The 24,629-nt window shown below is 34.5% G+C and overlaps 2 protein-coding genes across 4 annotated transcripts in view; both read left to right on the top strand.

Annotated features, from left to right (window-relative positions):
* The first annotated feature begins 849 nt into the window (after positions 1-849).
* Positions 850-16,913, top strand: LOC138325672 (probable histone deacetylase 1-B). Its single transcript, XM_069271487.1, has 15 exons — positions 850-987; positions 6,169-6,281; positions 6,694-6,811; positions 7,089-7,163; positions 7,910-8,048; positions 8,654-8,795; positions 9,149-9,241; positions 11,657-11,765; positions 13,286-13,426; positions 13,816-13,924; positions 14,331-14,389; positions 14,629-14,847; positions 15,320-15,392; positions 15,586-15,620; positions 15,857-16,913. Exons 1-15 carry the CDS (start codon positions 939-941, stop codon positions 15,937-15,939), a joined length of 1,557 nt encoding a protein of 518 aa, XP_069127588.1. The 5' UTR covers positions 850-938; the 3' UTR covers positions 15,940-16,913.
* Positions 16,914-21,207: 4,294 nt separating this feature from the next.
* Positions 21,208-24,629, top strand: part of LOC138325673 (tubulin polyglutamylase TTLL7-like) — a 47,973-nt gene continuing 44,551 nt past the window's right edge. For 2 of the 3 annotated variants that reach the window (XM_069271488.1, XM_069271492.1), the window contains exon 1: positions 21,208-21,358. The gene's annotated coding sequence lies outside the window, so the exon portion shown is untranslated. Of the gene's footprint in view, positions 21,359-21,396; positions 21,536-24,629 lie in introns of those variants that run through there. The other variant, XM_069271489.1, reaches the window with a different exon arrangement.

Raw genomic sequence — 24,629 nt, forward strand, 5'->3', positions numbered from 1 at the left:
CAAATGTAGGAGGGCCGGCAGCCAGTTACAGATGTACATGAAGGGTTTTCCTTACAGTCAAGGATTTAAACGTAAGAATTGAAATAGCTAATGTGAGCATGCGAAATATCTTATAAATCCAAGAGTTACTTCCCTTATGTCATTTATGCATTTATTTAACAGTACCACACATACAAAGCTTAAAAGGGCAAAATATGCATGAACATTGTCGTAAAAATCATGTAAGAAAGGCAAGTGATAACCATAAAGATGAAATTTTACATGCCTATTGACAACATTGATTTTTACGTAAATCATTCTAAAAATACATATGGAGAAAAGCGTTCAATGCCATTAATTATTGATATTTGTATTGTAGTTTCAATAAAAGTCGAATTAAATTTGAAAAATCCAGATATTTTTCTATGCTCACTGTTTTTACCTGGGTGTGCCAATCTGGGTACCCGCACCTGGTTAGGATGCTATTTATGGAAATACGCGCAGGAAGAATTCCAAACATAGTCCAACAGACAGATGATAGGCTCTATTTGTGAGATTGATACAAAAATGGAATTATATTGCAATCCGACAAATAGATGCTTAAAAATAAGAAAAACGTGTGCATATCTGGGTTACATGACGTAAATACAATCTCAACTACATCTATAAATATATAAAGGAATAAAACAAAAAGATGCATTTGTAAATAAATAAATATTAATTAACTGATTAAAATGTGGAGATACAAATATTCAAAATGTAGGAGGGCCGGGGCGGGGCCAGCTACGGATGTCCATATACAGTCAAAGGTACAGTGGTACTTCTATCGAAAACACACTTTGTGCTGGAATCACCTGCCCTTGGTTAAACGAGAGTTACCCGCCAGATGGCGCATAAAACTTCGGGTCAAAATTTGCATATCGTAGGCACACAGGTCACGGAAGCGTTTGAACATAAAGATGGCTACACAACCTCACAGCAAAAAAAGAGTGTGCTATTATTACGATGGTATGTAAGCAGCATATTTTTACATGTTATTTCTATTTGTAAAGGTTTGAACTTGTATTTTGTGCAACTGTACCTATTGTTTCTCCAATGTATGACTTTAAACCTAACACTAACTTAGCCGGTGCCCCTTTGTGTACCCGCGATTAGGCCTAGCATCGTGTTACGGCTGAAGTCGTAAAACATATCATTAATGTTTAAAATCGCTATTGTGTGGATAATTTATACCCAAATAAAGTTAAAAATTAAATTTACTCATATGTTTATACAGATTCGGATTTTTTTCGCTCAAAAATAATTATTTCTCATTTCAAACAGTCGAAGTGAAGTGCGAAGTGACGTGAAAAGTATGGCAGCCCAACTTCGGGCCCTATTCGCGTACACAATTTGCAACTTTGCAGTTATAAGATTAAGCGTGTAACTACGATATTTTAATCTTTCTGATCGATATTACAGTTCTAGATTACAGGTATATGTATGTACGAATTGTTACAATTCTTGATTAATTGCCGGGAAGAAAATTACGTCGTATATTAGTAAATTTAATTGTATGGAAGCCCAGATAACATGGGGGTGATATTCAGTTTGGTATGAACGTTACTCAAATGATTTCAAGTTTTAGGGCGTTTAAGACAATTTTCCGATGGCAAGAAAGTAAATAAATTAAGCTATTTCTTGACAAACATGAAACATATTTATGAATGTTATTTTCTTCTGTATTTAATCAGAACGTAGATTTCTATATATATACATTACATACATTAGTAAATAGAGATTGGAAACTCCTTTGTCTTTGCTGATGGCAAAGGGACCACTGCTGGACCGGGCATTTTCTCTTGGCTAATAACTTTGAAATATATTTGTTTAAACATGATTTATTTTTGCTAAAATATAAAATTTAAACATTATATAATGGTCCGATATTGCAGTTTTCCCTATTAATATGTTTTAATATGAATTTTGAAAGCATGAAAATGTAACAGGAGTGGAGAAAATGTACTGGCCGAACCAGGATTTAAACCCAGGACCTCCCAACACTAGCCGAATGCTCTACCGCTGAGCTTCCTAGCTAGTCACCAATGAATTACCCAGTCCAATCCCACTACAAAAATAAGCAATTCTGCATAGGTTTTTTTCAGACTAAACATTCTAAATCAGAAGTGCATTTTCTCTTATTTAAAAATATATGCTAAAAAAATCATTATTTTTCGTCTCAAAATGTATTCACACCATTTGAAAATTATTGAAATATTATAACATAAGATATTAAAAAAAAATACCATCCAGTATTTAACTATTTAGGAGAATAGCGAAAAACCCCTTGACACACACATGGATACATAAATCCTAAAAATGGCAGAGTTGCTAGTCTTTTTAAGATATGTTTCTGATTTATTTGATAATGGGGATTTTACTTTAATTAGCATTTTTTAGCATCTGTTCTTTCAAGGAGATTATAATAATAAGATATAATCAAGTATACACTGCCGTCACTATTATATTGCCACAATTTTATAATTATAATTAGTTTCTAAGACTTGTGGAAAACATTAGATTTGATAATTTGTCATTAATTAGTGTTGGAAATTGGTTGTAAAATCACAACTGATGATTGATTTAGAAAGTGATTTTCTTACATCATAATTTCAGGAGCATATATATGCACTTTTTTACACTACAGTTCATCTTTCTTAAAACATGTAGGCCTATCTTTTAGAGAGTTTACTTTTCTTTATTTGGCCCCCCATAAAAGGGCCAAATGTACCTAATAAACCACTTGTTAGAACAACCTACTAATTATCGATTTTTAGGTCACCTGAGACGAAGTCTCAAGTGACCTATTCTTATCGCCTTTTGTCCGTCGTCGTCCGTCGTCCGTCGTGCGTCGTGCGTCGTATGTCCGTAAACAATTTACATTTTCGTCTTCTTCTCCAAAACTGCTGAAGCAATTTCAATGAAATTTTGCACAAACCTTCTAAGGCATAAGGCCAATCAAAATTGTGAATTATATGGTCCCCACCCCCCAGGGGGCTGTGGGAGGGGCCAAAAGGGGTAAAATTGAGTAAAATTTCAAAAATCTTCTTCTCTACTCACAGATGTGGTAGAATCAAATACTATTCATAGATAGAAAGGTATTAAGGTCCTTTACAAAAATTGTGAATTATATGACCCTGGGGTCTCTAGTTTCCCCCTGGGGAGGGGGTTAAGTTTACTATAGTTTATATTGGGAAAACACATTTTTGTGCATTATTTGGTCATTTGTGATAGGAAATGAGTCAAATGTTGTCAGAATTATCAGTATGAGATGGCCATTTAATCCTATTAACAAATTTTCTATGACTGACCCCCAGGGGCCTTAGGGGTGGGGTCAAAAGGGGTCAAATAGGCTAAAACTTCAAAAATCTTCTTCTGAAATTCTGGAAATGGTAGAATCAAATACTTTTCATAAATAGAAAGGTTTTAAGGTCCTTTACAAAAATTGTGAATTATATGACCCTGGGGTCTCACGATTCCCCCTGGGGAGGGGGTCAAGTTTACTATAGTTTATATAGGGAAAACACATTTATGAGCATGTTTTGCTCAATTTTCATTGGAAACGAGTCAAACTTGGTTAGAATTATTAGCCTGAGATAGCATTTTAATATCATTTCCATATTGGTCCAGGCCGACCCCCTGGGGGCAGGGGGGCGGGGCCAAAAATGGTCAGATAGGCTAAAACTTCAAAAATATTCTTTTAAAATTCTGGAAATGGTATAATCAAATACACTTTATAGATGAAAAGGTCTTAAAGTTTGTTTATAAAAATTGTAAATTATATGACCCTGGGGTGTCCTGTTTCCCCTTGGGGAGGGGGTCAAGTTTACTATAGTTTATATGGGAAAAACACGTTAATGAGCATTTTTTGCTCAATTTTCATAGGAAATGAGTCAAACTTGTTTAGAATTATAAGCCTGAGATAGCATTTTAATATCATATCCACATTGGTCCTGGCCGACCCCCTGGGGGCAGATGGGCGGGGCAAAAAAAGGGTCAAATAGGCTAAAACTTCAAAAATCTTCTAAAATTCTGGATATAGTAGAATCAAATAATTATAGATGGAAAGGTCTTAAGGTGTTTTATAAAAATTGTGAATTATATGACCTTGGGGTCTCACATTACCCCCTGGGGAGGGGTCAAGTTTACTTTAGTTTATATAGGGAAAACACATTTATGAGCATGTTTTGCTCAATTTTCATTGGAAACGAGTCAAACTTGGTTAGAATTATTAGCCTGAGATAGCATTTTAATATCATATCCACATTGGTCCTGGCCGACCCCCTGGGGGCAGATGGGCGGGGCAAAAAAAGGGTCAAATAGGCTAAAACTTCAAAAATCTTCTAAAATTCTGGATATAGTAGAATCAAATAATTATAGATGGAAAGGTCTTAAGGTGTTTTATAAAAATTGTGAATTATATGACCTTGGGATCTTACATTACCCCCTGGGGAGGGGTCAAGTTTACTTTAGTTTATATAGGAAAAACATATTTGTGAACATTATTTGCCCAATTTTCGTAGGAAATTAGTCAAACTTGATTAGAATTAAAAGCCTAAGATATAGCATTTTAACATCCATATCTGTCATCGATGACCCCCTGGGGGACCAGAGGAGCAGGACCAAACAGGGTCAAAATGATTAAAATTTCAAAAATACCTCTAAGTTCACAGGTTTGATGGAAGCAAATACTCTTCATAGTCTTAAAAGTCAAATTTATAAATCACTGACCAACTTCAAGGCCCAGCATATAGTGTTTATATGTCTTTAATTTGTTTCATTATTTGTTTCATTATATATTCTAACTCAGGTGACCGTTAAGGCCCATGGGCCTCTTGTATAATCAAATCTCTACTATATTTATATTATAAACAGGGGTTTCAATATGATTATCAGGTGGTACCCAGTACATTTTGTAGGTTGAACCTGGCTATGGTACTGCCTGATTTGGGCTAAATTACATTAGATAGTATACAGATGGTATAGAAAAGTACCCCCTGAAATTGCAGTTGTAACGCCTCTCCTGAAAGATAATGAAACCCCTGTATATATATATAATTAACCGTTTTGAAATTAGTTAGACAGATATCCGATTAACCAACAAGATGTTCTTAAAGTGAATAGTCGGGCAAAGAAAACCAGTGTAAATGCGTTCATTGGCCTTCCAAAAGTTCTTACATATTAATACGACGGTCAAGGTCTGCTTACGTTTCCCAGTTCTGACCATTAATTTCAAATAAAGAAAAGTTGAAAGCATTGAAAACGAGGCTGCGTGGAAATGTAACCACGGTCATAGTCAGCCGGGAGGACGTTTTAGGATTCCTATACTTTAAATTAATTTCTACGTACGCAGACAGATTTTGGCGAGAAAGTTTATTTTTCTATTCCATAAAAAATTGTACTGGATACATTCACACCATTTTTACAGACTTTAGCCATCCTTTCCCGACTGTTCACTTTAAATGAATGATATACATATGTTGTCATATTCAAAGAGCAATAATATATACAATGCATGGTACTGCTAGCTCTGTAACTGAATTGGTATATAAACATTGGGAGTTTAATTAAAACATCAAAGAAACCCATATCAGTGATTGGCCGTTGATCGAAAAAAAAATCAAAATTTAGTCTCCAAAAAATTGTAAAACCAATTACATGTAATCAGAAATTTTTGAATTTAATTGTCCTAAATTTTTAGATTTGTGTTGTGAAACTTTTTTTTATCATAATTCAACTGAATAATTAGCCCAGTTTTATTACCCTAAAGACATTAATTGTTCCCATACAATACAGTATCCATCATGACAAGTTAGTCACTATTACCTCAATCTATTCAAGTGATATTCGTGGTTATTTCTCGCTAGTTTATAACCATTTTTATACAAGGTACATCGCAATAATCTCGGAATAGTGTTTATATGATTTCAATAAATAGAGCAATTATTTCCTGAATTTGAAAATCGATTATAACCGATAATCGATCAATTTTGACATTCTGATTATCGATTATGAAAATGAAACTGATTCCCATCACTAACCCATATTACATTGCTCTGTCAGCTGTATTTTATAGAACTTTGTCTTTTGATGAGATAATTGATAACACTTTACATAAAAAGTTATATGAATTGGTTGCCTTCCCTACAGGTGACATCGGGAATTACTACTATGGTCAGGGACATCCCATGAAGCCTCATAGGATACGTATGACACACAACCTCATCCTGAACTATGGACTCTACAGGAAGATGGAAATTTACGTAAGTCAACATTATTACTGACATCTTTTAGATTTAAAGGTAATGATATTGCAAAGTGCACTGATCTTTGTAAATGAGCTTTATCCATTATCAGTTGAACACTTATGCCTCTAAATCACTTAAATTCTCATGTAGTGGGTTTATACATTTTTGGTAGATACAAATTAAATATATTTATTAGTTAAATGTTCTTGGTAATAATCTATACAAAAATGAAATTCATGATATGTAAAATCCATTTGAAATTTTATATACCCGATAATATCTACAACATCTTTCGATATGTTGAAAGATGAATCTGAATTTGTATTCAGCATGATTGCATGCTGCATTGTGGATGCATGTGTGAAGTTTCATATTGGCTGTTTTGAATGTGAGGTTATATTTATCAACTACCATTTTTGACCAACAGAGACCCCACAAAGCCACACAGGAGGAAATGACCAAGTTCCACAGTGACGATTACATCAAGTTCTTAAGGAGCATCCGACCTGATAACATGTCTGAATACAACAAACAAATGCAGCGGTGTAAGTTTCCTTCTTATTTAGAAGTCATTGGTGTTGATTACTTTTTGACATTTTGCATTTAGCTATTGCGTCAGCTTGACAATGAAACTCTAACAAATTATAATGTGATATAATAGAAAAAGTCTCAGTTGATAGGATAGGATGAAAGTATTTGAAAAGATTTTCAGTTTGAAGTTCATATACATGTATTTGAAAATTTTGACTTTGTCCAGAAATAGAATGATGATTAGATCTAGACTTATCTGTTCATTAAACATGACTTGAATTGTTTCCTCAGTCAATGTTGGAGAGGATTGTCCTGTATTTGACGGCATGTATGAATTCTGTCAGCTGTCCACGGGCGGATCTGTAGGTAAGTCCAGTCAATTATACCAGGTCATATTTATGAAGCTAGAACTCATGATTATATATATATTTTTCTGTGAAAGATATTACCCACGAATGTGTCATTCAGGGCCTGTTATATCCACACAGTCATATATTGCAAATCTGAGGTATTGATTGGGAAATTTAGCTACAAATTGGTTAAATTATAATGGCCATTTTCAATTGAGAATGGGGCCTTGTATTTATTGGCCCCTAAATACACTTCGTAATTGGTGCCCTATCATTTTTTAACAGGTTAACTCTGTGGTCTTTTCAAATTGTATCTTCTGTGTTATATATCATAATAGTTATATAGCTAAATATAATTTATATCATTCATACCACCTCTATGTGAACCAGCTGGTGCACAATCCAGCAAATGTGAATTTTGAAATATCATCATTAGAAATTATGCAATGTCATATTACACTCCCAAGAGCTTACAACATGACATTTTCCCCACTATCACATATCTAGATTGGGCCGGTTGAGTGATTGAAAACGAATGGCATCCTTTTGATAACCAGGATGTTTTAAAGACAGCCTCTTGTGTGTTTGGTGTGTGTGAAGTGCATGCAATTTTTTGAGACTGTAGTATACATGTTAGTGTATGTGCCTCTGTGGAGTAGTGGAAACTTTGCAGTTTAATATAGCAATTTTGCAGGTGATTGTATGTAGACAAAGCTACTATTAAAAAGCTGAAAATTAATCATGTTGTTGCTCATGTTGTAGCTGGAGCTGTGAAACTCAACAAACAGGCATCAGACATTGCAATTAATTGGGCCGGTGGTCTTCATCACGCTAAGAAGTCTGAAGCATCAGGATTCTGTTATGTCAATGACATTGTCCTGGCTATTCTAGAACTCCTCAAGTGAGTGTCAGACTTGGAATAGTAATGACTTCTATATTTCAAACAGTTAATTATAACAGCGGTATTAACTTTAGTTGTAAATATTTTTAATAGCTCTGCTATGTGTAATCTCCAAGTATATTGTACATTATATATTAGGGTATCCATTAATAGTATACCCTTGAGATTATGTTTTAGACTGTCACACACCAAAATCAGGATCTATTTTTTATATGTTTTGACAAATCTGATTTCTGAAAAGTTACTTGCCTGATGCATGAAATTGACTAAAACTCTGGGGTGAACATGTATTGAATACCCTATATAGTAAAACCGACAAAAAAGAACACCTGTCTATATAAAGGACAGACACATCAATCCCATTTGGTACAATTTACAAACTTTAGTATAAAGGTAACCTGTCTATAAAGGATGTTTTATCTAATTCCAATTTGGTTTCCTTTATAGACAGGGTTGACTGTATGATCTCTTTTTGAATACAAGTCATTGCTATTTACTAAACTAATCATATTGTAACCTAGATGATAATCATGTAGTTTTAACTAAACAAATATATACAATAAAACATGTACATGATAGTTTACATTTATTTTAACTGATTCCAGATACCATCAGAGAGTGTTGTATGTTGATATTGATATACATCATGGAGATGGAGTTGAGGAAGCTTTCTACACTACAGATCGGGTCATGACTGTCTCATTTCACAAGTACGGGGAATATTTTCCTGGTACTGGAGATCTCAGGGTAAGTTATATTACATTTCACAAGTACGGGGAATATTTTCCTGGTACTGGAGATCTCAGGGTAAGTTATATTACATTTCACAAGTACAGGGAATATTTTCCTGGTACTGGAGATCTCAGGGTAAGTTATATTACATTTCACAAGTACAGGGAATTTCCATCTTTGCATATTACAGAGTTGGATCCTTTGTGGGTTGGTATCCATTGTGATGCAATTAGTATGTGAACGTAATTTATGTTGTTTTCTCAGACAAGTATGATGTTACACTTGCAAATACATGAATAATATAAATCAACCTCAATAACGTACTCCAAAAATATTGGACGTTTTTTTATTTATTTTTTTTTATTTAGGATATTGGTGCAGGCAAGGGAAAGTATTATGCTGTGAATTTTCCTCTTCGAGATGGTATAGACGACGAGTCCTATGAATCTATATTTAAGCCGGTATGTACACTGTTACATTAACGAATAACAGAAATGAGAAACCAGCAGCTAAATTCAAAACACAATTTAATTATATATACAATATTATACAGAGATGGTTTACAATGTCTAAAGTAATTGGTGGTGGTACAAGAGTAGTACGATGATTTAAAGTGTTACTTATCTGTATGCGAATGTCCTGGTATAATCCTTGATCCTTCCAGGCTTCAAATTAACAATAATCACAAATCCACAAGGAAATTGAATGTCCACCGATGATTTGTAAAGTTCCAGGCAATATGAATAAATCCACACAAAGTGTTGTAATAATCCACAGATAAAGTCACAATAGCTCTCCCAATAGAATCTTATATGGCGCTGTACAATTCTTGATATGTCTTATTACAGGTCTCATTACAGTTCTGATTAGCTTTGGACAGTTGGAGTATATATAGCTAAACCCTAATTCAAGAATATTGGAGAACCTTCTACTTCTAGAAATATCTAACTAAAAACAGTAAACAAATAAACACACATAACTTTCTGGAAATAGATCATTCTAGATCTCTACTTAAAATCAACATGTTTACAAACATATTTGTTTATACATGATTATATTCTAGAAAGTTCTATAACCTAGATTAATGATATGACCTTTATAGGATGTATTGATAAAAAAGCTATAGGAGTTATCTCCCTTATCTCATAACTACATGTATTTAGTGTCATACATAACAACACAAAACCTGCTGAAGATACTCTACTGGTCTGTTCAGATTTTGTTTCTGTCAAAGTAACGCAAGGATACCTGGTTGTTCAACGGATACTAGAATTTGCACAATCATCATCACAGCTATATAAATGATATGCAGAAAATCAAATTAGCATGAACATATTTTAGCTCTGACAGCAGTTTTTGCCTGAAAATTGCTTAATGGACATGAACCTAAATAAACCATGTAAATTTGAGTAAAATACATATTTAAGACGTGTCAGATACCTTACTAAGTAATATATATCAGTTATTGTGCAAATATGTCAAATAAAATAATTGTAATGGAAATTTCATCTTTCTGTATTTTGAACCGGCCTGGTCGAATTTTTTATAGACTGAGTGTATCGTGTTGAACTTTAGTGATGTTGAACTTTAGTGACCTCCCACAATGCACTGCACAAATTAAATGAATGTAACAAAATTGTGGGTCAAAAACGTGGGTGAAGCGAACACAAACGAATTTCGATAGAAAACAGAGTATGTCAAGAGTCAGTAACCTACGCATTGGGAAAGTAGGTAAATATGAATGGATCGCTGAAATGCAAGAGACGGGAGCAACTTCCCAATTTATACTTGCGTGATGTACATATGTGCAATAAGTCAAGAACCTCCCTTCGCGGTGCCCCGTCGAATGAAAAGTCTGATTTGACTTTTGACTTATCATTCTTACGCTAAATACAAATTGTTTTATAACATATATTAACAAATATGGCTTAAACTTCATTTGTCAACCATCGTAAATTAGAAAATAATCTAAAAATGTGGAAAACTAATATTCCTTGTCATGTCAGCAAGTTTGTTGTTCATTATAACCTCGCTTTCGACCAACTCTCTATTTTTTGTGTTCCAAAAATAGAATATGACGGCCTATTTTTATCATTTTTGGGGTAGGTATTCCCCACAATTTCCTGTCGTTTTAGATAGCCAATCATTGTAATAAAATATTCAATAAACATCTGAAAATCATATCTAAGCTTACAGAACAACTTATTTAAGGTTCATGTCCCTTTAAAAATGCTTTAGTACTGATAAAATCTCTGTTTACAGTAATCCTAATGTTATAACCTTTGATATCTGTAGGAGATATAAATGTTCTGCCACACAAATGCTCTGATAGGTTATGGTTTATTTATAACAAGTGATAAAGGTCATGGTTTATTTATAACAAGTGAAATAGGTTATGGTATATTTATAACAAGTGATAAAGGTTATGGTATATTTATAACAAGTGATATACATTGTAGGTCATGGTATATTTATAACAAGTGATATAGGTTATGGTATATTTATAACAAGTGATAACGGTTATGGTATATTTATAACAAGTGATATACATTGTAGGTCATGGTATATTTATAACAAGTGATAAAGGTCATGGTTTATTTATAACAAGTGAAATAGGTTATGGTATATTTATAACAGCTGATATAGGTTATGGTATATTTATAACAAGTGATATAGGTTATGGTATATTTATAACAAGTGATATAGGTTATGGTATATTTATAACAAGTGATATAGGTCATGGTATATTTATAACAAGTGATATAGGTTATGGTATATTTATAACAAGTGATATAGGTTATGGTATATTTATAACAAGTGATATAGGTTATGGTATATTTATAACAAGTGATATAGGTTATGGTATATTTTAACAGGTGATGACCAAAGTGATGGAGATGTATCAGCCTAGTGCTGTAGTGTTACAGTGTGGAGCTGACTCCTTGTCAGGAGACAGACTCGGCTGTTTCAACCTCACACTCAAAGGTAAATCATTTAGATTTACAATAGTAAGCCTTGAATGACATAAATCTGCTTTTTAAGTCTGAAGCCTTTAGTCTAATGTCATTTTTAACTGCTGTTGAAAGGTGAACATACAGTCCTTGGCGGTCTTGATGTCAGACAATACATTTTAATTTGAAGCATTTTGTTTAATGTCATACTCAATCTAAATTTAAAACGTAAATATTTTATACAAGGCATTGAGTCTCAAATTCACGTTTTGTTTCTTCAACCTTCGTCTGTAAATGAAAGGTAAGATATTTGGGTGGGTTGAAAATATCCCTTAAAAAATCTGAAGCCTTCGGGCCGAGCATTGTTCTATCTTGACTATCTCAGGTGTTTTCTTACTTAAAACTGCTGTTGACTAATTGTGTAACATCTACAGCTACAGGTAAGGTCCTTGGCGTATAATGTCTCTTGATCATGTGCATTGCATGACAATACATTTTAATTGTGAATTTGAATTCTCTTCATTTTTGTTTAATGGCAGACAGTCATACTCAAATATCTAAAATGTTTAAAACGTAAATATTTTGCGGTTTATTAAATGTCAGAGGACCATTCACTTGACTTGTCTCAAGGTTAAATTCATGGTTTTGTTTCTTCATATGACCTAAAACATAATATCAAGCTTTAGTGGATTCTAAAGGTCTCAGTAAATGAAAAGGCTTAATTTTGAATATTAGGCTTTTTGATTCTTGGTGGGAAATTATTCATTTTGATTTATGTGTTACGTGTATGTATTCAAGAAATGAGACCTTAAAAATTTTATAGATTTCTATTTAAAATCAAAAATCATTGTAGGAATGCCTGTGCTGTCGAAAAACTAAAGAGTCTTGATTTTCAACACAAGAATAATTTTATGCGTTGTGTTGATGTGATTGGATTTATGCCGATGTCCACGAAAATATAAAACAGAAAATATGTAATGATATGTATTATTGAAGTTTTCTATTACATTTATGTTGAATTTGATTACATCTACTTGTTATTTATTTGTCCAATTTTACAATGTGCATGTAGTGTCACTCTCTACCTTTCGTTGTACATTAGTTTACCTGGAACTGTAGATTAGTTGTACAGGTAAACTAATCTACAGTGAAAGGTCTACTAATCTACAGACAGAACAAGTACTGAACAATAGGCTAAATAAAGTACTGTGGACAACAAAAGATGACATCATAGCCATGTTTTAAATTTAGTTTTACACTAATTTGTATCAAAACTGTAAGTGAAAGGTGATGATCAATAGAATTACCATCATGTGATCATATTTGTTGTGAATTGGGCTTAAGGTTTTAGCCATACTAAGAATAGTGCATTACATAGCCGATATCACATATGATCATTAGTATAAATCATAAGTGTGATCATAAGTTCTCAATTAAGGGTATATTGATTTTAGCCATATTTACATAGAATTATACATTATATAGAGTTAGCTTCCCTGTGACATGTCACAGAATGCAAATAGTACATTATAAGCGTTATCTCCCCTGCAACAGGTCATGGAAAGTGTGCCGAGTTTATGAAGAAGTGGAACCTGCCCTTATTGTTACTTGGAGGTGGGGGTTACACCATCAGGAATGTTGCTCGCTGCTGGACCTACGAAACATCTATAGCTCTGGGAGTGGAAATAGCTAATGGTAAGGCCATGTGGTAGAGACTTAACTCTGTAATCTAGAGACATATGTATAAAAAAATATGAATCGGAGAAAAACAGACTCGCTATGACTGGCATTGGTCTGGTGCAAGTTCTCTACAAAAATGTTTTGATTTGCTGTAACTTACTCTGTAATCTAGAGACATATGTATAAAAAATATGAATCGGAGAAAAACAGACTCGCTATGACAGGCATTGGTCAGGTGCAAGTTTTCTACAAAAATGTTTTGATTTGCTGTGAAATTTGTAAGAGAAGGTTTAATACTTATGTAATACACAGGTTTTAAATGTGAAAGCAAATTATTGATGAGTGTAAACATTTCCTTACTGTGTGATTTTGATATTTACCGCTGAGAATGTTTTATTTTATAGAATTGCCTTACAATGACTACTTTGAATACTATGGACCAGACTTCAAGCTTCACATCAGCCCGTCTAATATGGCCAATCAGAATACAGGAGAATACATGGACAAAATCAAGTAAGTCTTTTTCCTTATATTCATAACATAAGTTATTACATAAAATTTTAATGCCTTCATAAATTTTAGATATTACAAAAATTTCAATGTCTTCATATATGTTAGCTATTACATCAATATCAATGTCTTCATATATGTTAGCTATTACATCAATATCAATGTCTTCATATATGTTAGCTATTACATCAATATCAATGTCTTCATATATGTTAGCTATTACATCAATATCAATGTCTTCATAAATTTAGTATCATCTATGTTCTCTGTATTTTGGAACAATGCTAGTCCCTAGAAACAGACATTTTATTACATTAAGATATATAATATATCTTGGTTGTCAACTTTTTAAAGTTGATCTGACTTAAATTTTCTATTTTTCATTTTCTATTTTAATTTTTTTTTTCAGAACAAGGCTATTTGAAAATTTGAGAATGTTGCCTCATGCTCCAGGTGTCCAGATGTCAGGTAAGTACCGGTTGTTATTTCACACTATGATTTTATCAATTTGTATTAATTTCAGAATCAGAAGCTAGGATGACAAAGATGTTTTATTCTGAAATATTAAAACACATCACTTATACCTGTATCCTGAACTACTTTTAAATTCTCGTATTCTGAAGGAAATGATTTAAGTTCATATTCAGTGTACATATACATAAATAATCCAATGTTAGTATAATTTTGTTGGTTTAATTTTTGATCAGCCATTCCTGAAGATGCTCTAAATGACGACAGTGATGACGAAGATAAAGAGAACCCAGATACTCGTGTTTCCATTAGAGCTAACGATAAGAGGATTGCGTGTGATGAGGAATTCTCCGACAGCGAAGATGAGGGTGAGGGAGGAAAACGTGACCGACAGAATTACAAACCTAAAATCAAGCGACCTCGCACAGATGATGAAAAGAAGGAGGGAGAAAAAGGTATAAAAAAATTAAGATGCCGCAGCCGTTTGAAGGAATCAATTTGCAATTTCAATGTTGCTTTTGTTGCCATCAATATATTTTGCAAAAACTAGAAAAGAAAATAAACATAATGCATGCAAGTTATGAAATTAAGTCCTTTTGGATGTTCTAAATATTGAATGGATGGCTTTATGACTGTATTTACATTATTGCTGGTGTACCTCTGAATATCACCTAAGGTTCTGATATTATAAGGACACAATGTTTATATCACAATAAATTACAAAGAAACTGAACTTGATGTGGTACCTTCTGGTTGCAACAAAGCCCTGACCTTAAAAATCTTATCTTACCAGGTATAAAAAATGGTGGTCACTACACATATCAAGTCAATATACCACTTTCATTTTAATTTGATGGCTTTGAGATTTTACTGTTTATTTTGAATTAATTAACACTTAATTAATACTTGCAAATATCATTTTTTCAGATGCAAAGGAGCCTAAAAAAGATTCACCCGCTGAAAGCAAAGAGGAACCGCCCAAACCAGCAGCTGAAAAAACGTGAGTTAATCTGTTTATCTATTTAATATTAAAGTTATGAGTCAGGGGAGATAATCCGAGAAAAAGTCATATAGCAAAATTAAGGTACAGGTATATAAACTTTCAATACATAGTTGAAATGTTATTCTTTGCAATAATCATTATACAAAATTATTGTTTCATGAAATAATTGATTTTGATTTATTGTTTTCAGTGAAGAAAAGCCGACAGAGACTGCTGAAAAGAAAGGTATGATTCGAATGACTACAGTGTTTTTGAATATCTGCATCAGACTTTTGTTAAAATGCTTTGAAACTTTCCTGGAAGATTTGTCTGGCATTAATTAAATTAAAGTTATATATCAGGCACACCTGTTAATTTATGATACGATAAATACTGTTTTGTTAGACATACAGTATAACAATGCTTTATCAAATTCTGTGGTTGTGAACTTTGTATTGACAATAACAATTACTATTCTGTAGAATCTGCGACACCACCAAGTAAACCAGAACAGCCTGCTGAGACCAAGGAGGATACGTCTGGTGCGACAAAGATGGAACATTGACAATGATGAATGTGGTCTTTATCAGACTTAATTACAGGCTGGACCAACCAAACCATTAGTGTGTCAAGGTCGAGCTGAAATTTAAATCTGCCCCAAAAATATAGGGTAGTGATTTGTTGTCATGGACATAAACTAGATCCAGGCAAACTACAATCATGACATGTGTTCAGTTTTTCCAGCATCTAGAATTTGACAGTAGTTTCAGAAATATTTGAGTCAGGAACTTGATGCCAGTGGTGTTCCGCTCCATGCAGGATCTACGGTCCAAATTACCAGCATGTGCATATTTATGACAATTTGTCAGACTGGGAAATTATCATGAGTAATTTATTAAGCTTGTCTTGTACAGATGAAAATATTTACATATCTTGATGTCCCTCGATATTCTGTGTGCTGTAACCTTCTGCAGATAAACATCAAGTAAGAATGTCATTAAATTGGGGGATTAATACATCTGTAAGCACCACTTACATACATAAACTTACGTGAGTGCTATGTCTGCATTGTACGATTAAGGTATTGCAATGATTATGTTTGATATGTTATATTAACAGAACAAGGTATTATCTAATTCATTCATTTTCATGTTACATCACGATTACATCATGTGTGTGAGGGAGGGAAGGGGACGAATCATAATCATCGTCAAGTATTTGATATCTGGGGGGTCAAATCCCCAAAGTTTAATAATGTATATATTATTTATGTGTCCATTTTATTAACTGCATAATGTATTCATTTTGACATGCCTCTGTAACTTCTGATACCAATAATGTAACAAATTTGTCCATTTCGGCCTTTTCCGAATTTTGCAAACAAGTGGGTAAATTATGTAAAGATACAAGTAAGGTTGTCATGGATATCCGATGTGGAAGATCTTGAAGACTTCAGGACATTTTAATGGTAGAAACGATTGGAAGTTTTTCATTATCATATATATTATGTTGATTTTCCACCATTAAAGATGTTCTTAATTTTTTCTTCTTGTTTATCTTTACCGGTAAATCATGTATTGTCTCCCCTTTGATAGTCAAGTAAGGTGAGATAAATCTTATATTGTCTCACCTGTGTTATCCAACGGCTACAACAAGATTGAAGTCGACTTTTGTAACTTTGTCGATTTGTGTAATTTTGTCAAGTTGCTCATTGCATCAGTATATGGACAAAAATTTTAAAAAAAAAAGTGTTTTGTCCTGCTTTGGTTAATTTTAGGATAATAACCGAGAATTTAGTGGATTTTGAGAATTGATGGTACTATTACCAATTTCAACTGAACTGAAACTTGGCCAAGTTACTTTTTGCAGCAGTCAGAACACATCGACGACTAGTGAGGAAAATATTTTGCAAATTTCTAATGTTTTTGGGTAAAAAATCACTTTGAATTTTACTAGATTTGGAGAATTTGTGCTGAAATGTGCTTTTTCACAAAATTTATCAAATTCCAACCTTGCTGAAACTTGATCAAGTTCTTATTTCTATCATTATATACATGAAATCTATGTAGAAAGTCCTGATTGTCTTATCTCAAATAAATATTAAAATCAAGTGCAAAGCTGGATAATATGCAAGACAAATTATTCATGTGAAGCATTCTTGTTAGATACAAAAAAAAAAATATATATATATATATATGATGCACAAATGGTCTAGCCCGATGAAAATTCCAATGAACTTTATTTAATGGAGTTTGCGTCTATCCAATGCCGAAAAGAAATGAATACAAACTTCGCCAAAAGTACCAAGAAATATGCCAGAGGAATCCAATTAAAAAAGGACATAATTTTTGGAACACCCTTTGAGATATACCTGCTTAAAACAAATCATTTAACGATGTTTTCTTTTGCGGAATAGAGGTTGAAAACGTGTTGAGAATTACCGTTTCTTAATGTAACATTTACCAGACATTTCCAATCTTGGTACCAAGGAGAACAGTAGAAAGTTTTACTCTTGTCATATGAGTCAAATGTTTTACTTAATGTAAGGTTGGTGAGTTGTTTTGCGTTCAGACAAGAGTAACAATATACTTTGATCTAACGACAGCTAGTTGGGGTGTGATCTTAACTGATACGATTTTGAGATAACGCATTCTAGTTTACATAACTATTGTTTTCTTGTGCTCTAAAAGATGCACAAGGCTCGTCTTTAACCACGATAAGAACCTGTGATATTTTACAGAAGAAACTCGAGGAACACACAAAGTGTTTAGTCGAAAACTTATTAAGATTATAAAATTTTAATTGAAATACAGTAAAGCATGCCGGAGCAAAAGACAATAAGAAAGCCCTTCACGGGTGTTGAAGATGGGTGTATTTATTAAAATACAGGTAACCAATTTTGGTTCACTAAATAATCACAAATGGTTGACCATGGCATTTGAACCAATTTATATAATCATTGGCCAGTTGAATCCATGTTTGGAACCCATAACTTTGGATTGTCCTGATCTAATATTTCAGTGTTAATTTAGAAGTACACTTACTATTACATGAATGTAGATTCCGAGTTTTACCACGTTCATGCTGATTTTCGAGTTAACCGGACCTGGTTAAATTGTGTTTGAATGACAATCGTTTAGTGTCTACGGAAGTTCTTCTCTTCACAAAACTAGCACTTAAACAAAAGCCATGGACAAACGACAGTTGTATGTAAAGTCGTGATCAAACTATGGCGCTCCATAGGTAATATTAGATTGCATGACGCGTCTTTCCCAAAACTGGTCGTCAATGTTTGACGTTTGTATCTTGCAGTTGTATGCATTGGATAAATTTGGTTTGCCATGCCGTGAGTAAAAGCTGTTTGGAAATCGTAACCTTTGGCAGAATTTACCTGCGATCGGGATTGGACGAACGGGTCTGAAATTGCAGTTTTGTAAGTCTTGATCAATTTTGGTCTGCACCGCAAACTTTGGGCTGAATTGGTCTACAATCGAAAGCTTTCGACAAAGTGGCCTTCAATAAAATAGCTATTGAAATTCTAGATAATGTATGTTGGGAAATGTTGGTTTGTGGATGTGGGCTTTGGGCAAAATCAGTCTGCAATCGTGCAACATTTATCTTATAAGTATAAAATTTGGCTGAATCATTGTACATAACTTATATAATTAATCCTAGGCTGCGATAAGTTGAGATTATCGTCCTTTGCGTGGAAGGACGCATGGTTGAATTGTATAATATGCCAAGTTGCGTTTATTCGTCTTATTTTCTGAAAAGACAACCGAGAAAAAATATCAGAATTCTGTGAATTTTTAATGCTGCCCTTTTCGGTGAGAAAAGATGATACTTTACGCCTTTCCTGGCGACAAAACAAGACGTTATAACAACCCCTGACTATCTCATGGTAAAAATCATTCGATGTTTGAACAATATTTCAGATTTTATGCATTATCACCATAGCACATGTTTTATTACCGGCTCACTGGACTTTCAAGTTCTAAGTAACACAATATTAAATCATGTAAATAGTGTTAACTGTTAAACAAGTCACTGATAAAAGACCTAGCTCTCTGGTCATATCCTTGAATAAGGAATAAGATATTTGCGCTTTCCGGTGTCAAGGATGTATAGAGGCGTTTTGGGGTTTAGATCAGTCTTGGGTTTCCGCATTCAGTCGTGTCCATTATTAATTGTATATTGTACAATTTGGAATCAAAGCATGGTGAAAGCCACATGACATAAATCAATTAAACACACGTGACTTGTATAGTGACCAAGGAATTTGGTTATTTATACGTGACAAACAAATGTATGTGACAAGCACATGTGATGTAAGTTCACCTGCATTGCAATACTATACATTTCAGTAGCATATAGTAAGTCCAGGTAACATTGTTCATTTATCGATTTCCATTGATATCTATTGATTTCTGTTGTTGTAATTTATCTATATGTAATTAAATGTAGATAAATCGATATGTGTGAAATCCATCGATCAATGTCTGAAGAAATTTCATTTCAATGAAAATTCTGTTTATGCATGCGTGGCATCTATTTAGTAAGCAAAAAAAAATAAATAAATAAAAAAAATACAAACATTAAATGAGGGAGATCTACAGAGATCAAATTAAATCTGATATTTATGACAAATAGGTTATCAACTATGGCAAGCCAAGTTACTTTTTATTCCAATTTCCGATATCGGGAATTCTAATTTCCGATATCAGAAATTCAATTTCCGATATCAGAAATTCTAATTTCCGATATCGGGAATTCAATTTCCGATATCGAGAAATCAATTTCCGATATCGGGAATTCATATTAATTTTTGATATCGGAAATTCTAATTCCGATATCAGAAATTCTAATTTCGATATCGGAAATTCTAATTCCCATATCGGAAATAAGAAAACAAATTCTGATATGGGTAATTCTATTTCCGATATCGGTATTTCAATTTCCGATATCGGAAATGAAGTATCATCTGCAATGCAAATAATGAGTAGAGAGAATTTCCGATATCGGGAATTGAATTTCCCATATCGGAAATTGTTTTCTAATTCCCGATATCGGAACTAGAATTTTCTATATCGGAATTAGAATTTCCGATATCAAGAATTTTTGTTCTAATTCTGATATCAGAATTAGAATTTCCGATATCGGAATTGAATTTCTGATATCGAGAATTCTAATTCCGATATCGGAAATGATATCGGAAATGAATTTCCGATTCCGATATCGGAATTAAAGAATAAAAAGTAACTTGGCTTGCCATAATCAACATGCATAAAAATAGTTTGTATGAGGTGACCAGCTCTTATTATATTATTTGTAAACAGACTGTATACCCGTAGTTCACTTTAAAAATATTGAGAAATTTAGTTAATGTATACAATAGAGATAGATTTTTAGTAAAAGAATTGAAAATTTTATAACCACGTGCAAGAGAGAAAAATGAAAAGAAAAAAATGGGCTTGAGAAAAAGCAAAATAAAAAAAAATGAAATCGAAATATGTTTAATACGCAACCCGGAACAGTTGAATAAAGTTGTTAATAGAAATGTAATATTGATGATTGGTCTAATTGCGGTATAATTTCTAAAGGTACAAACTTGCACATGTATTCAACATTCAACTCAAATTATATTTAATATCAGTTAAACATAGATTTGTACACTCCTATACGTATCCGGTTGTATTCAAATACTAGGCCTATAGGTCGGGTTGTGTAATTATCTTGTTTACTGTAATCTAACCACAGAGATACTTCATAAGATGGTTCGTAATCTTACATCTAAATAAAGCTTTAAGCGACACGGTAGAAAGTCTTCGCCTTGTTGTATTGTTGCTATGTGAAAGCGTCTAAGTTGTCAAGTGCTAACTTGATTTGATCACGTGATACCAACAAATATGGCGTACGTCTGAGCGGGCACCTGTTGGGAATAAGCTGTCATAACACAGCTCTATTAGCGATAAAATTAACTATCGGTGAGTTTTGAAACGTGATTCAAGTGATATATTCGTGTCTCTAATATTAACAACAATTTGCAGCGAAGAGTCATGTAAATCTAAGATAAAAGCAGTTAAAATTCTCCGATATTTTAAACTCTCGACTTTGGCATTTATCATCAGATTTGGATCGAATATTGGACAACTGTCAACTAGGTACAGTATGGTGGTCAAACGCTTTCAGGATCAGAAATTAAACTTTTCTCCAGATAATGTTTCACCTTTTCAGATACGGGCAAACAATACATTTATCTGTTCCTAAAGACCTTGTACACTATACTGGTTTTCGTTTTAGTTTATTGTGATCAATGTACAAATGTATCTAGATATGTACATAATGTTTGCATTGTCCTTGAATTTTTTTACATTAATTGATGTACTCACGATCTAGATGACATTTTTTTCTTACCCCTTTTTTAAGCAAAGAAGGAAAAAAATACGTTGCACATACATGTTAATTACTCCCAATACCTGACACTTACCAGCATTCCTTGCCTCCCCCTGATTAATTTTCCAGACAGAACTTCTCACGTTCCTCATACAACTCAATCCCTGCATGCTTATTCACCACATTCTGAACCTCCTTGAACTTTAAAGTAAACATTCAACAGCCCCCTACCCTCACATCCACACAACCCACCATAAATCTACAGTCCCCCCTCCTCCACATCCACACATCCCACCTTCAATCTACAGTCCCCCCTCCCTGACATCCACACACTCTACCTTCGATCCACAGTCCCCCTCTCCCCCACATCCACACACCCCACCTTCAATCTACAGTTCCTCTCCCCCACATCCACACACCCCACCTTCAATCTACAGTTCCTCTCCCCCACATCCACACACCCCACCTTCAATCTACAGTCCCCCCTCCCCCACATCCACACACCCCACCTTCAATCTACAGTCTCTCCCCTCCCCCACATCCACACATCCCACCTTCAATCTACAGTCCCCCCCTCCCCGATATCCATACACTCCACCTTCGATCCACAGTCCCCCTCTCCCCCACATCCACACCCCCCACCTTCAATCTACAGTCCTCCCTCCCCCCCACATCCACACACTCCACTTTAATCCACAGTCCCCCCTCCCCCACATCCACACACTCCACCTTGATCCACAGTCCCCTCCCCTGCATCCACACATACCACCTTCGATCAACAGCCAGCTACACCCACATGCACACACCCAACCTTCGATCCACAGTCCCCCCTCCCCAACGTCCACACACCCTATTCTTTAGCACCCTACCCCCACACCCAACATTTCACTGTCCCTCTCTCCCCACATCCACATACTCCACCTTTGATCCACAGTCCCCCTCCCCCACATCAACACACCCAACCTTCGATCCACAGTCAAACTTTTCCCACATCCACACACTCCATTTTCGATCCACAGTCCCCTCCCCTCACATTCACACATCCCACCTTCCATCCACAGTCCCCTCCCCCCACATTCACACACCCCACCTTCCATCCACAGTCCCCTCCCCCCACATTCACACACCCCCACCTTCAATCCACAGTCCCCCTCCCCCACATCCACACACCCCACCTTCGATCTACAGTCCCCCCTACCCCACACCCACACACCTCGCCTTCGATCCAGTCAAACTTTCACCACATCCACACATCCCACATTCCACTGCCCCCTCCCCACTGCCCCCTCCCAACATCCACACACACTACACACTCCACTGCCCCCCTTCCCCCATCAACACACCCCACATTTAACTGCCCCCTCCCCACATCCACACACCCCACAAATTCCACTGCCCCCCTCCCCACATCCACACACCCTACATTCCACTGTCCCTCTCCCCATATCCACACACTTTCCCACTCCACTTGACATATCTTGCATGTGTACTCCACACCTCTCCACAATAGGATCCCTAACTTCCCTACATTTCACACTATCCCCACATACTAGATATACTTCGATCTTCACTTTTCATACCAAGTATATATACCTCCCCAATTTCAGACAGGTCTTTACACTTCAAACCCCACATTCCATGTCTTCCCATATTCCATCCTCCCCACATTTAACTCCGTCTCCATCTTTACCCCATATCTCACAATTCCACACCTCCCCACATTCCACTCCTCCCAAAATTCAGACATCCCCACATTACAAACATGTATAACTCTCCATATTTTACACTTTCTTTACATCCGAGAATTCTACAATAGATCTTAGACAGATGGGAAAACCTGAGTTTCCAGAGAAAGCCCAGGTGATCATTTCACGTCTGTGGTATGAGGTGAAACCCCAATGACTTATATTTGGTAACTTCTACACCTAGCCTCCCTGACCATGTTGTATACATGCATCACCTAAATCTTACTTATTTATTATTTGCATTAAAAGACCTACGACCAAATGATATAAAGTGTACAAATATTTCCAATACTTTTTTTGTCTTTAATTGGTTAAATTGTATAAACTCATGGTAGTTTTCAACAAGATTCATATTAACCCTGGTTTTAAATGAAAACTAGAAGCCATGTTTTCTTTATCGAAAGATTGTGAATATAATCTATACCATTATGACTGCGGACAGATACTTTTTTTTTACTTGTTTATAAGGTCAGAAAGGTTATACAAGTATCAAAACATCTTGCAAGGTCATCAGTATATATTATAATTATGATGATCAATCCAGCAGTCAATCATGCATTATACTTTAAAATTTACATTATAAATCAATTACACTTGGCATCTTGTTCTGAAAATCTGTGTCAGTTATCTTGTAGCCCTGAAATCCATATAGTCAATGATGGCCATTGAAAAAGAATTATTAATTTTTTGATGTGTTATTCTATAAATAGGAGGTAGATTTCATCTACATGTCAAATTAAACCATAACTTGTGTCGTTAAACAATAATTATTATCAAGATATATCATCACGATACAGACCCGTGTACAGACTATACAATGACGCCAAACATTTAACTCAATTGTCTACTGATTTCACGGTTGAGATATTTCCATAAGAAACACTTCATGGTTTGAGACTCCATTATCAGCAAGATTAAGGAGACCTTGCAATGTTATACACTACAGTGTTAATCCTTCAGTGTTTTATAATACTGTATTACCTAACACATATATAACTTATTGAGTGACCTCCATCCATTCTTTACTCACATGTATGTTATACTTACGACCCAATAAGCGCCCATGTTCTTATAAGCATGTACCCCTCCCTTTTTGAGGCCTCATTTCATGATTGCA

Source organism: Argopecten irradians, chromosome 6, assembly GCF_041381155.1.
Source record: "Argopecten irradians isolate NY chromosome 6, Ai_NY, whole genome shotgun sequence".
Classification (NCBI taxonomy): Eukaryota; Metazoa; Mollusca; class Bivalvia; order Pectinida; family Pectinidae; genus Argopecten; species Argopecten irradians.

What these genes read in the sequence shown, in the direction of transcription:
- LOC138325672 (XM_069271487.1), top strand. Translation starts at nt 939, where the DNA reads ATGGCTACACAACCTCACAGCAAAAAAAGAGTGTGCTATTATTACGAT. An exon ending in CAACAAACAAATGCAGCGGT is followed by an intron (nt 6,812 to 7,088) that starts GTAAGTTTCCTT and finishes TTGTTTCCTCAG; the next exon opens with TCAATGTTGGAGAGGATTGT. An exon ending in TTTCAACCTCACACTCAAAG is followed by an intron (nt 11,766 to 13,285) that starts GTAAATCATTTA and finishes CCCCTGCAACAG; the next exon opens with GTCATGGAAAGTGTGCCGAG.